Source organism: Dendropsophus ebraccatus, chromosome 12 (assembly GCF_027789765.1).
Source record: "Dendropsophus ebraccatus isolate aDenEbr1 chromosome 12, aDenEbr1.pat, whole genome shotgun sequence".
NCBI lineage: Eukaryota > Metazoa > Chordata > Amphibia > Anura > Hylidae > Dendropsophus > Dendropsophus ebraccatus.
Genome location: NC_091465.1, coordinates 19396510 through 19410331, shown reverse-complemented (window position 1 = coordinate 19410331; position 13822 = coordinate 19396510). Strand labels below are relative to the sequence as shown.

The 13822-nt window shown below is 46.0% G+C and overlaps 1 protein-coding gene across 4 annotated transcripts; it reads right to left on the bottom strand.

The window, feature by feature from the left end:
* Positions 1-4085: 4085 nt before the first annotated feature.
* TMEM218 (transmembrane protein 218) lies at positions 4086-11858 on the bottom strand. Of its 4 annotated transcripts, none has more exons than XM_069949130.1 (4): positions 11795-11858; positions 10900-11010; positions 8820-8922; positions 4086-4369 (listed from the first exon to the last, which is right to left on the bottom strand). In XM_069949130.1, the coding sequence occupies exons 2-4, from the start codon at positions 11007-11009 to the stop codon at positions 4235-4237; spliced, it is 348 nt and encodes a 115-aa protein (XP_069805231.1). In that variant the 5' UTR covers position 11010; positions 11795-11858; the 3' UTR covers positions 4086-4234. The 4 variants fall into 4 exon arrangements, with proteins under 4 accessions (XP_069805231.1, XP_069805230.1, XP_069805233.1 ...); XM_069949129.1 differs by having other exon boundaries at positions 11737-11841; XM_069949132.1 differs by having other exon boundaries at positions 11731-11825.
* Positions 11859-13822: the final 1964 nt, after the last annotated feature.

The following is a 13822-nucleotide window of genomic DNA, read 5'->3' as shown; positions in this document are numbered from 1 at the left end:
CCGTTGTTCAATACATTGTGTTGACTTCAATGAAAATCCTTGCATTATGAAAAGAACACCCATTGTGTAAATGATAAACAGTGGCCATTCTTTTCATAAAAATTATGTTGTGTGAACAAAGGCTAAGGCCATGTTTAAACAACGTAAAAAAATCAAACAGATTGCAGCAACGGACGTTGTTTATTGACAGCGGACAGCTGCATTTGTTTCTATGGAACAATGGCCGCACTGTATACACTCTGTATAAAGTGTGGCCGTTGTTCTCTGCGGCCCCCGGCCGTACTATCCATTAAAGCAGCCTTCTCTTATCACTACAGACATACTTGGAAGTCTCAGCTTAGTTTTGGCACCAGTGGTCAGAATAAAAATTTCAGGATTATTTTATAATATAGATAACTGGAAAATTAGGAAAAATGTCACCAACAATTTTTTTAAAAATATGTTAAACATAAAAACATTATTTAAACACTAAGTTATTTTCTGATGACACATCCCCTTTAAGGAGGTGGTCCTAGCTCCTGACTCCTAGCTGGCTAAACTATCATCAACAGGGCATTTTAGCTGGTGGCCAGATTGGCTGGATTTACAGAATACAGAAAACTACTAACGTGCATTTGCCATGGGATTGATTTTCGTAAAAACACTAAATAAATGCTCAGAATACAATAGTTTTACCTTAAAGAAGGAATCCGACACAAACATTTTCTGCACATACAATGCTAACTCACCAGCAATATTTTCTGCAGAGTAATACGTTTCATCCCAGCTCAGCTGCATCTGAACATTTTTTTTTGCAGCTGAATCATGTGATCCTCAGTCAGACCCCAATAAATTACTTGTACTAATGTGTAGACAGGTGGTCAGTCTCTCCATTGTGAATTACACCACCACCTTACTGATTCCTCCTGGTAGATCCTGACACTTTCCATCCCACAACATGTGTCTCTGTATTACCCTCAACGCATAGTGTGCTGCTGAAATGCTCATTTCTGCCCTACAGACAGAAATTGTAGTCCATACAATGATTACTGTAGAGTTATACAACTTGCCAGACACACAGTTTTACTATATATATATTCTCAAGTGTCCTATGAGATGCAGCTTCACATTGCTTAACTGATTGTAAAAGCTGAGAAGGGGAGACAGGATCAATCTGCATCTCATAGGAATACACTGAGACTATAGTGTGAGTTAGGAGAAAGGAGTTCTGTATCACTGATCTATCACTTGCTACACTCAGGGCCCTATTCCACCGGATGATTATCGGTCAGATTATCGTTAAATCGTTTGAATCTAAACGATAATCGTTGGGTTGAAATGCAGTTACCAATTAACGACCGAACGAGAAATTGTTGATCGCTTTATAAGACCTGGTTCAGGTCTTATAAAGCGATCAACGATTTCTCGTTCGGTCGTTAATCGTTAACTGCATTTCAACCGAACAATTATCGTTTAGATTCAAACGATTTAACGATAATCTGAACGATAATCGTCCAGGGGAATAGGGCCCTGAGTGTAGCAAGTGATAGATCAGTGATAGGTTCTATTTTTATCGTTGCTCGTTCGCAAAACGTTCGCATTGAATAAGACGTCGTTCGGTTGTTCGCAGTAGATACAAACGCAATGGCGAACAAATAGCGAAGAAAAACCGATCGCAAATACGATCATAAGTAACGATTATCGTCCCATGGAAATGAGTGAACGTTTTCAGGTCTTTCGCAATAGCTGTCGTTTAGGATAGGTCATAGACGAAAGTGATATATGAAATGCATGATCAGCCCTCAAAAGTCCACAATGTGGGATCAGCTCGGTCACTAGTTCAGTAATAAATGGACGGTGCAAACTGCCAAAGGGAGAGTAGTTATAAACTCTAGGGGGGAGATTTATCAAAGGGTGTAAAATTTAGGCTGGTGCAAACTGCCCATAGCATCCAATTACAGCTCAGCTTTCCTTCCAGCACTGCCTAAAGCTGAGCTGTGATTGGTTGCTGTGGGTAGTTTGCACCAGTCTAAATTTTACACCCTCTGATAAATCCCCCCCTAGGACTTGGAGGGGATCCAGGTGGTACGTTATTTCACTAAGCCCCTGTCTAATAGACTTCCATGTATATTAGCAATATATAGGACATCCCTGCTGTATCTTCTGTACAAAGTTTACTCTGGCTCTGCATTCCTGCTTTCTGGATGAGTTCACACTGGTCTAAACAGAAATGTACAATCACATAATACTCAGATCTGAGGCCACCAGTATCAGACATCCTCCCCTCTGTGGTCACACTCCAGAAACATACAGTCAGAGGTTACTCAGATTGAAGGCCACCAGTATCAGCCGCCCTCAGCTCTGTGGTCGCACTCCGCAGAGATGTAGATTATATAAAGGATTTTTTCATAACGAAAACCCCATTTTTCCAGGGATCATTTCTAGACATTGTTGATGTAGCTGCAAACAAGTGATAATGACCATTTGATTTGTGTGAATTTGCCCCTCGGGTCCATGAAACATTAACCAGTTGTTATGACTGAGGCAGTGCAGCCAGCTGGCGGGGTCCGCACTCTCACTTTCAGCATTTCTCTGCACACATAAATCATACGCGCTCACCCTTCACTCCTGTTTCGTGAGCCAGAATAAATGAGTTTGCATTATCTTGAAATGTTGTGAACTGAGTCATTCGGCCACTTTCCATACTTGCAGCATAGGAAAAGCAGAGGGTCACAGGGTGGGCACGTTTGGCTGGGATCTACATTAACAGTCATAGATCTAGAATGCAGGAATGAGGAGTACATCATTCAAGGTACTGTAAGTGTAACCGAAAACACCAGATCTATAATGTGACCCTTATAGCCCTCTATGCTTATCAAGCACAACCTAAAATCAAGGAGCCAAATGAGAAAAATGTGGCTACAATAAGGTTCTGTTCACATCTTGTTTTTGGCAAAGGTGGAAGGTATATGTCAGGCATACTCCAAATATATCCCTCCAATGGATGCCACTGTATAGTCATACACCAACCCGATTCCAATTTACACAGTAAGCTTAATGACAGCACAGTATGCAGTAAGATCCCCCTAGTGGTGACTGCAGGCAGGCACAATGTCAGCCTTTGTTTCTATGTACGCAGAGGGAGACAGGATGAAGCTCCATCTCATTGGAATCTATAGTGTGTGTTAGATCAGTGATATAGAACTCCAATCTCCTATCACTCGCTGCACTAAGGGACTTTGCGCTTTCTTTCTATACAAAGCCAGGAAAGCCATGTGAAATGTAGGCTGAAGGAGAACCACGTCCATGAAAAAGGGACAACCCATAAATACCACATGTGCTACAATACACATACTGTACATAGGAGCCTTCACATTATTCCCTCCAATGGATCAACAATATGTCAGAATTTACCACATCTGTGACGCTCGCTTTGTTCAAGGCAGAGAGTTACCGAGTTGCTCACTTGCTGCTGAAAGGAGAAACAACTATGGTCTGGTTAGCTCTTTAAAACATTCAAACCAAAGCCATATTACACGGCACAATGTGAGGAGGAATTGAGCGTCGACCTGTCGGGTCAGTGCTCGCTTCCTCCGCATTTACTGCTTGCTGTCTATGCTATTACATGCACAGATAGTGACCAGGGAGAAGAGGGTGGCACATTGAAGAGAGTGGTGGTCTGCTGCCGCTGCTCCTGTTGCACGGAGCAACGAACAGAAGGCCGTCTCTGTCGTGATAGTTTTGATTGAACATGTTGAAACAAGTTCTAACTTGACCTATAGCACCAAATAATTATCACCCGGAACAGCTGGTAATCGGTCAAGTAAGACCGTTAGTCGTTTGGTGTATAGGGCCCTAAGACAATTTGAATATACAAATGCTATAGACATATTGGGGCCAAGGGGATGGCTATCATGGTTAACAAAGATGTAGAATAAAAATTACAGTCTAATGCTTTGCTTGTAGCATATAAGTGGTCCAGACCAAAATCTTCAAGCCTTGGCCAGTTTAACACTCCCCATGACGTACCACCCCAGGGAGCTCACTTCTACTTCTGAAGTGGATAACACTGGCATTACTTACAAGCAAACACATAAACCTCCTGCTAAGAAAAAAATAATTTATTTCTTATACAAATGATTGATGCACTCTTATCAAATATAAATATTATAAAACATATGAGGAAGAAAGCTATATAAAAATCAGTTCAGTTCCCAAAGAGGAAAACCGCCATTGCACAAGAATGTCCGTGTTGTTACCGCAGCCTCAGAGGTTTAGCATAGACCGGTTCCAGGACACAGTAGACAACGGACAAGAAGAGGCTTCCAAGGAAGATGACGCTGATAAGTGATAGAAGGACGTAGCGGCCAATGAAGAACGTGTCCACAATCTACAAGGCAGAGAACATCTGGGCGTTAGGCTGGTCATACACATTCGGCTATTTCTTCCAATCCCTCGATTTACATGCATGCTCTGCTCAACTATCGACCTGTCTCTAATCTCCCTTTCATCTCTAAACTCCTGGAACGTTAGGTCTATTCTCGCCTAATCCGCTATCTCTCCGATAACTCTCTTCTTGACCCTCTACAGTCCGGATTCCCATCCCTTCACTCCACTGAAACTGCTCTCACCAAGGTGTCAAACAACCTCCTGAAGGCCAAGTCACAAGGAAACTACTCTGCTGATTCTCCCGGATCTCTCAGCAGCGTCTGAGACATTGGACCACCAGCTCCTCCTCTCCATGCTCTGCTCTCTTGGTCTTAAAGCGTAACTGTCATTTCAGGGCCATTTTTCTGAAAACATTAAATATCAACAGTACAAGCAATTTTAAGAAACGCTGTAATAGGTTTTATGTACTAAAAGAGTTTCCTTCTGTACTGAAAAAGCAATCTCCCAGCCTCCCCCCTCACATCAGATAAAGCAGGATTTCTGTCTCCATTATGTGGCTATGGAGAGGGGAGGGGCTGTTAGGAGTGACTGAGCACGGAGCAGTCCAGCACAGCACAACACCCTGCAATCTTCTCTCAGTAAGTTTATAGATAAGCACTGACCTTTCTGACCCCAGAATCCTGCGGTTTAGGTGCCCAGAGAGTCTACAAAGAGCTGACCTTCATGTCACCTCTTCCTGCTCCCTCATCTCCCTCAGCCCCTCCCCCCTTTATAGGCTTACAATGGAGAGAGCAGAGCCAGTCTTCACTGGCTTCTCTGTAATGAAGACGTGTTTGCCTGATAATGCACAGATAAGAAGTCAGGGGGGGAGGCTGGGAGATTGCTTCTTGAATACAGAAGGAGGCTTTTTTGGCTGATAAAACTTATTACAGAGTTTCTTAAAGTCGCTTATACTACTGATTTCTGCAATAAAAAAAAAACATGACAGTTATGCTTTAAGGACTCTGTTCTTTCCTGGTTTTCTTCCTACCTCTCTAACCGCTCTTTCAGTGTATCCTTCTCTGGCTCTACATCTTCTCCCTTACCTCTTACTGTTGGGGTTCCCCAGGGGTCAGTCCTGGGTCCTCTCCTCTTCTCCCTCTATACAGCCCCCATCAGACAGACCATCAGCAGGTTTGGCCTGCAATACATCTCTATGCTGATGACACCCAGCTATATACCTCCTCCCGTGAGATCATTCCTGCAAAATACCAGTGACTGTCTATCCACTGTAACACTATGACCTCTCTCTTTCTCAACCATCTCCCTCTTAGTCTACTAGCATCACTCCTGCGCATCAACCTCGATGTCTGGGGGTTATTCTAGACTCTGATCTATCCTTCACTCCCTATATTCAAGCTCTTGCACGCTCCTGTCATCTACATCTCAAAAACATCTCTAGAATCCGCACATTTCTCACCACTGACACCACTCAGACTCTGTCACCCTGATTCATTCTCATCTTGACTATTGTAACGCCCTACTAATCGGTCTTCCTTTCTCTAAGCTCTCCCCTCTCCAGTCTATCCTGAACGCAGCAGCCAGACTCATCTTCCTCTCCAGCCATTATACTGATGTCTCCCCCCTGTGCCAGTCATTGCCTCCCTCATACATCTCCTCCCTCATCTACACCTATCATCCTTCCCGTGCTCTGCGTTCTGCTAATAATCTATTTCTAACATCTACGATAATCAGAACCTCGCACTCCCACCTCCAGGACTTCTCTTGTGCTGCACCAGTTCTCTGGAAAACCCTACCCAAAGACCTCAGACTTATCTCCAACTCCCACAGTTTCAAGCATGTCCTGAAGACTCATCTCTTCAGGCTTGCTTATAACCTCTCTGCTATCCCTTTTCCATCCACTTTATATCCTCCTTGGTGCCATGTACTTTCTACCTGAAACAAGACAACAGCGTTTGACTGGCTCGCCCAATCACCTATAGGCACTTTGCGACTAACTACAATGACTGGAACATTGGTAAAATAAAGCACTTACTGCCTCTTGTGTCACCTCCAGTCCTCCTAGTCTGTAAGCTCTTGTGAGCAGGTCTCTAACTGTTACTATCATTTTTATTCTATTTTATTTTATTTATTTATTGTATAAATATTACCTGTTTTGTACTTATATATTTTTAAAAGAGCGCTGCGGAATCTGTTGGTGCTATACAAATAAATATTATTATTATTATTAGCTGGCTGTGCGTGTGGTCTGAATGGGTAGAAAACCTACACACCCTTCAGATTATTCCAGAGGCATCATTACCCACTAGAGAATGGAAGGATTGGGCAACTACAGTTCAACATGCCTGATCCTTCTTCCCCCCACATCATGTGTCACCATATACATATACCTATAGTATATGAATGGCTTTAGTGCGTTACAGAATGATCCATTCGAAGACACTTGACACTGGAGGAAGCAGACCTTGGGTGACTGATTGTAATAAAGTATAGAGGATAAAACGCACATTGCAGGCTCAGATCCTACAACACAACAGTGGCGCCAGTCATGGTGGTCTTCTGATATATGTCACACATCGCCACCCACTGTACTATAATCTCAACACAGTCTATATATCAGGTACCTGATGACCACACACTCCTCCCTACTAATCTTAGGGTCAGTATATACCTCCATCCTTACTGAGTGTTACAGTGCATACAGATCTTCTTCATCCATAGCAGGCAGATAAAAGACATAATCAGTAGCCTAATAAAAGTTATTTTTGAGCTGTCAGGCATGAAACAAGTGTGAACACATCAGAGGTGATCTCCCGAGCTATCCTTAGCTGTGAACTGGCTCCAGGGACAGGGCCAACACGTTGCTGCAACACGAAAGGTCATCCTGAGGAGTCCACATTAAGCCTGACCTTGGCTCCGGCACAGAACTCGTCTCTGGTGGATGACATGTTTGTCTGGGCAACGCGTTTCGCTTTTTAATTAGCCAATTAGTGGCCCTTCAGTGCATAAAGCCCTAGTCATGTATTATTGATGGGGCCCGAGTGCTGCGAGGTGGAAGGAGGGGGGGATGGGAGGAACACAAATCTTATAATTAGTTCTCAGACGAGCGCGGCCGCCGGGAGATGAGTCGGCCGCAGATACCTGCGTTTGCCGCGTGTTTATTTCTGTTCAGGTGACCTGTAATCTCAGGCTGCATGCGCTCTGCGCCCCATGTTTACATAACTAGCGATTCCGCAAAATTTTCTGGTGGATTCTGGCAATATGTATGGGGAGGGAATTGTGGGTAACCTAATTTGCAAGAAGAAAATCACAACTAATTAACACTCGGCTTCCATGAATCCCTTCATACAGGAGGATTTATCAATGATATGGCAGATCGATCGCCACTTGCTTGCTTTCATTTTCATGGTCTAATCATCATGAATGATCTTTATGACAATCAATTGTACTTATAAAGCCATTTAGTGGTTGTGGCCATAAGCTGCGGATTTTCTGCTATAATTTTCTGTTATAATGTTCACAGCAGAAATGTGGGTGAGATTTTTTAACTCACACAGAATCCATGACGGAATTGACCAGAGATGCGGATTTAAAATCTGTGGCATGTCACATGTTGTGTGAGATCCATAGCGATTTTCCTATTACAATACTACTGCAGATGCACTAAAAACTAGCTTACATATTTATTATGTCTTTATAGATTCTTCTCTTCTTATCCTGAAAAGGGGGTGGGAAGGGGATCACTAGAAACAACAGCAACCAGCTGGATACACACCTTTAAAAACTGTCGGCTGATCGATCATTTGGAAAACGGTTATCTCTCCCGTCCTCCCCACACACATACGGTAAGGCTGAACGTTCTTATGTTCTCTATGGGAAGGGGGCGAGAGGCAACTGCTTATTTCTCCAAGAACTAAGCGGTTTGGCAATGATTGTGGATCAATTAAGTCATCTGTCGGGGGAGTCTCAGGAGTGACCCATAAACCTTATACTGACAGAAATATTAAGTGTATGGGGAACTTTAATGTTCATTCTCCATGAGGCTCCAGCACATGAGAAATAAGCATTACACAGTGCACACTGAATCAATAGGCCACCTATGCAATGAACTTACTGGACCTCCTGACATGCTCTATGCTCAGATAAGTGTGCGTCCTGAATATGGACAACCCTGCCCTCCCCTTATTAGAGGGTATTTGAAAATGGATCACTTTAGGACCTGACAGTTTTTTTGTTTTCTTTATAGGACACTGTATGAATTTTATTTTGGGGGATTTTGGAAAGGAAGAGCTTAGTGGACAAAGCCAACCTGTCATGAGCAGTAAGCAACTCCAGGAATTATAGTTACTGTAGTTACTGGGGCTTTTATTTTGGGGACAAGCATTGTTTATCTATCTATCTATCAAGCATACCTGTATATTACACCTGTATAAATGATACATATAACATACCTGAACTTCCTTCACCGGTGAGGGAGTTTCGCTTGCTCGTGGAAAAAATATCAGTATAAGAGTTACGATCACTGCCAGGAAGAACAATGTAAGGCTCAAGAACCTGGAAAAGAAAAAAGTGATGAGGTGTGAGACATGGGACAACCTAGAGACATCTGAGAAAGTGTCCCCTGCAGAGTAAATGTAGTAATTAGGGGGATGGTAGTGTGGAGTTATGCAAGGACTGAGAAGGGCCAGCATGTTGGGGCCACAGTGTTAGGGCAAGTGCTCTGCTTAGAGGGTAAAGGTGCATTTTACACATAAGGCTAAAGTTGGATGAACCAACCAACTGCTGAAGGTTCAGACAACTGTCTAAAGTGTATGGCGGCCTCCCAACTGAAGATATGGCGAAGGAAGAGAGTCAGAAATGTTGTATTTCAACTTCCTGACCTTGTTGAGAGATAAGCCGCAGCCAGGGCTGCCTGCCTGTGACTAAAGAGCGGTTCTCTTCGCTGGCTCATAGAGCGGGGTACCAAGTGCTGAAACCCCATTTATAAAGTCTATAGACCCTAAAGGGATTCCACACTTCTATAACAGTTTATGAGTTTAGTTATCCTGGAGGTTGCTTTTATTTAAAAAAAAACACAAGAACAAAAACAGACTGTGTTTTTACAGTATTTTTAGTCTTTTAGTCTTCACACTGGAAAGTCAATAAACTTTTGATTGTGTTTGCAAGTAAGGCAGGTCATCTCCAAATGCAAAGACCAAGCACACAGGGGCCCCCGACCTCCGAGGCACACAGGGGCCCCCGACCAGGGGTGATTCTAGCCTCTCTGCTGCCCGAGACGAACTATAGAATGACGCCCCCTCCCCCCGTCAATCACATTATAATCAACTACTGCCCCCCCCCCCCCACTGCTGTCCCCAATAAACATAATGTTTGGTCCCTTGCTGCACAGAGCATGTCAGGAGAGGAGGGGGCTGATCTTATAGGGGAGGTCACAGCAGCACAGAGGATGTCAGGAGAGGAGGAAGCTGATCTTATAGGGGAGGTCCCAGCAGCACAGAGGATGTCAGGAGAGGAGGGGGCTGATCTTATAGGGGAGGTCCCAGCAGCACAGAGGATGTCAGGAGAGGAGGGGGCTGATCTTATAGGGGAGGTCCCAGCAGCACAGAGGATGTCAGGAGAGGAGGGGGCTGATCTTATAGGGGAGGTCCCAGCAGCACAGAGGATGTCAGGAGAGGAGGGGGCTGATCTTATAGGGGAGGTCCCAACAGCACAGAGGATGTCAGGAGAGGAGGGGGCTGATCTTATAAGGGAGGTCCCAGCAGCACAGAGGATGTCAGGAGAGGAGGGGGCTAATCCTATAGGAGAAGTCCCAGCAGCACAGAGGATGTCAGGAGAGGAGGGTGCTGATCTTTTAGGAGATGGTCCCCCTCTTCCCCCCTTATAGATGGTCCCCCTCTTTCCCCCCCTATAGATGGTCCCCCCTCCCTTATAGATGGTCCCCCTCTCCCCCCCCTTATAGATGGTCCCCCTCTCCCCCCTCCCTTATAGATGGTCCCCCTCTTCCCCCCTTATAGATGGTCCCCCTCTTTCCCCCTTATAGATGGTCCCCCTCTTCCCCCCCCTTATAGATGGTCCCGCTCTTCCCTTCCCCCCCCCCCCCCCTTATAGATGGTCCCCCTCTCCCCCCCCCTTATAGATGGTCCACCTCTTCCCCCCCCCCTTTATAGATGATCCCCCCCTGCACAGCAGATAAAACAAAAAACAGCACATAACTCACCTGCCATCCGTTCCCCCGTCGAGCCTCTCTGGTCTGGTCCCCGTCTGATGTGCGGCTGCTGGGGGTGTCCCGTTCTGTCCCCGGCAGCGCGCGCATCAGAGAGCTCCCCGTGCGCCTGTGGCTGTGACTTCCGGCGCACGGGGAGCTCTCTGAGGCACACAGGAGCCCCCGACCTAGGAGGCACACAGGGGCCCCCGACCTAGAAGGCACACAGGAGCCCCGAATTAGGTTCCCAGTACTTTAACTGATACCCTATGTGGCTGCAATTTACTGTGGGTATAAATGCACACAGATTATTGAAAAAAGGATCTCACCTTGCTGCTCCAGCCGCTCGGGCCAAAAGGACACAACTAAGCAGAGTTACCACCCAGATAACAGCGATCACAAACACCCCGGTGCCCACGCCAAGGACAGTGGAAGCCATCCTAGAGGAGAAAACATATGGATAAGATAAAAGCGCACAGCACATCATCTCAGGATCATTAGAGTTGAGCAAACTTCGAGCGTGCTCAGGTCCGTCCAAACCCGGCGAGCAGCCACCGGTGGTGGCTGAAGATGGATGCAGCCCTAGAAAGTCCAGGAAAACATGCTACACCATAGGCTATACCTGTGTTCACTGCCATTGCCTATGGCTCCGCATTCTCCCAGCGGATTTTGTTTATGTTGCCACTGCCTACTTAAAGAAGATGCACCATCCCGATCGCTAGATCGTCCGGGCAGCCCATAGAGGATAGTGGCGGTCTGCTGCCGCTCCACCTATCCCACAGAGCTATCACAGTTGCTTGTTTTTGACAAGTGACGCAACGATCAGCTGACATGAACGATGTCGGCTGATCGTTGCCCTCTATTCCACGGAAAAGATTAACGGACGATATCGGCCAAATACGTCCGATAATCGTCCCGTGTAATAGGGCGGGTCTGGGGGGGGGCATAGGAGCCTGGAGGGGGTGACATAAATCTGGAGGATGGTCACAGACACCCTCGCACCCATAATGCCATGCTGCAAATAACCACACAAAACGTGTCTGTCATGTGGTTGCTATGGGTAACGGCACTGTTTACATTCCGTCCTCTGTAGTATTACATTCCACGTGACCTCGGCTTATTATTCTCCCCGTATGTTCCCACAAGAGGAGGTAACCCACCGTTACCTCGGACGCTATGCCGCCTATCCTACCCCTCCGGGCCGCCAAGCTCCGGTGCGCTCACCCGCTTCTCGTTGCCAGCAGTGGCTTCTCTCCCTCCTTTGCATCAGTTCAAACATAGAGCGCGTCTCGACCAATCAAAACTGACCTTACACTAGTCCTCCTGCAGCCCATCCAATCACGAGCCTCGGCTCACTATCGTCTCGTTCGCCGATTGGCCGAAGCCCGTTCCCTAGCAACATTGCTTAGCTTCGGTGACTGGGGCCTGGAGCGCTAATCACCGATAAATATACATATATAAGGGGAAGGTTATTGTTATACACTAATTTATACCGACAAATGTCCCTACAAAACTACAACTTTCAACATGAACGGTCAGGCAGACCTTCCTATTAGTGTTTCTCAACCTGTGGCTGAGCTTTAGCTGTCGCAAAACTACAACTCCCAGCATGTTTTAACAGCAAGTTGTAGTTTTGCTAGTTGGAAAGTCGCAGGTTGAAGATTATTAATCTAGAATACAACAAGATAAATCATAACGCAGAATATTCTGTGTGCAGATATGTAGCACACCACTATGGATGCAGAAACGGAATCGGTCTAAGGTTTACACAGCAGTCTACTGGTCGGTATTTTGCATCAGTATCAGATGAATCGGCCCATGTAACAGGGTCAGCAGCCATCTGACAAATGAGAAAACGGTCGCTTGTCAGCTGAATGCATCTTTTGCGCGGCCAACAAAATCATTGTTTACACAGGGCAATGTGCGGACAACGATGACCAGTTTAAACAATCTGATCACAGTGATCGGTGTTGGTATCGGGAGCCCTTCAGCCCATGTATTCCCATCTCAACTAACAGAGTTATAGTTACATATATGCTGCTCCTTCCCTCCCATTGTTGACAGCTCATTGTCTAGGTTACTGATCACCTCTCCGCTCTATAAGCAGTGGTCTGGCTGGCGTATATAGCTAAAGTACAGTATATACACTGTGTATTTATACATCTACATATATACACCAGGAGGGCCGTCTCCAGGTTTTTGCAAGCCCCTTGGGCGACAAAGCCTCAGCGGCCCCTCATCCATCCACTATGCACAATCACTTGAGACACCACTAACATACACAAACACACATTACTGACACTGACTGACACAGACACTGACACACAGCAGTTACAGCTCAGTCTTCTCTCTCTTCCTCTCTGTCGCTGCTTTCCACACTGTAAGGTTGAGGACCTTCGGGTCATGTGATCAGGACCTTCACCCTTTTCTCTCTCTCTGTGCAGGTACTGCTCTGTCTCCTGTGTCTTCTGATGTTCAGCCTGCCCAACTTGCATTACAGTGAGGGGGCTGAACATTAGAACACCCCCCCCCCCACACACACACACACACACACACACACTCACACCCACTCTCTGGGCCCCTAGAGCCCTGTATACCAGCCAGACCACTGCTTTTAGAGGAGAGTGGTGGTCGGTATCCAAGACAACGAGAATGTACTTTCAAAAATTTTGGGGGGGATCCACTCCTGACTATCGCTCCAAAAACCGCATCAAAAACTGCAGGTGTGATCAGGGCCTGAGGTCTTGATGCAGATGGTGACCCCTAGTCCTGTCTCGGCCTTGAGGTTCAGAGCCCCTATCTCCCAGCAGTGTACAGTAGATACCTAAGGTGGTTTCAAGTGACTCTGTACCCACAATCTGACTCCCCCCCCCCCCCAAACCGCTTGTACCGTCAGCTGCTTTTAATCCAAGATCTGTCCTGGAGTCCGTTCGGCAGGTGATGCAGTTATTGTCCTTAAAAAACAACTTTTAAACTGGCAGCCCCGTGCCCAACGGCTTAGATTGTGTATGCATTAGGCTGGCACACCCTCTCTGTCCTCCTCATCATTAGGAATGCTCCAGGCAGATTGTCTCCTATTCCTCAGCTGTGTGAATACTAACTTGGGCTGGATCGTTAAGGCACCTGTGCAATGTTCAGACAGGAGAAAATGTTCCAGTGGCATTCCTAATGATGAAGAGGGTGGTGTGGAGGGACGGAGGGGTGGTGCAAGGTTAGGGCACAGATATTATAGGCCACAGCCATTTGGCATGG

Bases quoted from the DNA above. Each gene is read 5' to 3' on its own strand.
- TMEM218 (XM_069949130.1), bottom strand. From the start codon at position 11,009: ATGGCTTCCACTGTCCTTGGCGTGGGCACCGGGGTGTTTGTGATCGCT. The intron at 8,923-10,899 runs GTGAGATCCTTT...TTTCTTTTCCAG, and splicing joins CGAGCGGCTGGAGCAGCAAG to GTTCTTGAGCCTTACATTGT. The intron at 4,370-8,819 runs GTATGTTATATG...TCTGCCTTGTAG, and splicing joins CACCGGTGAAGGAAGTTCAG to ATTGTGGACACGTTCTTCAT.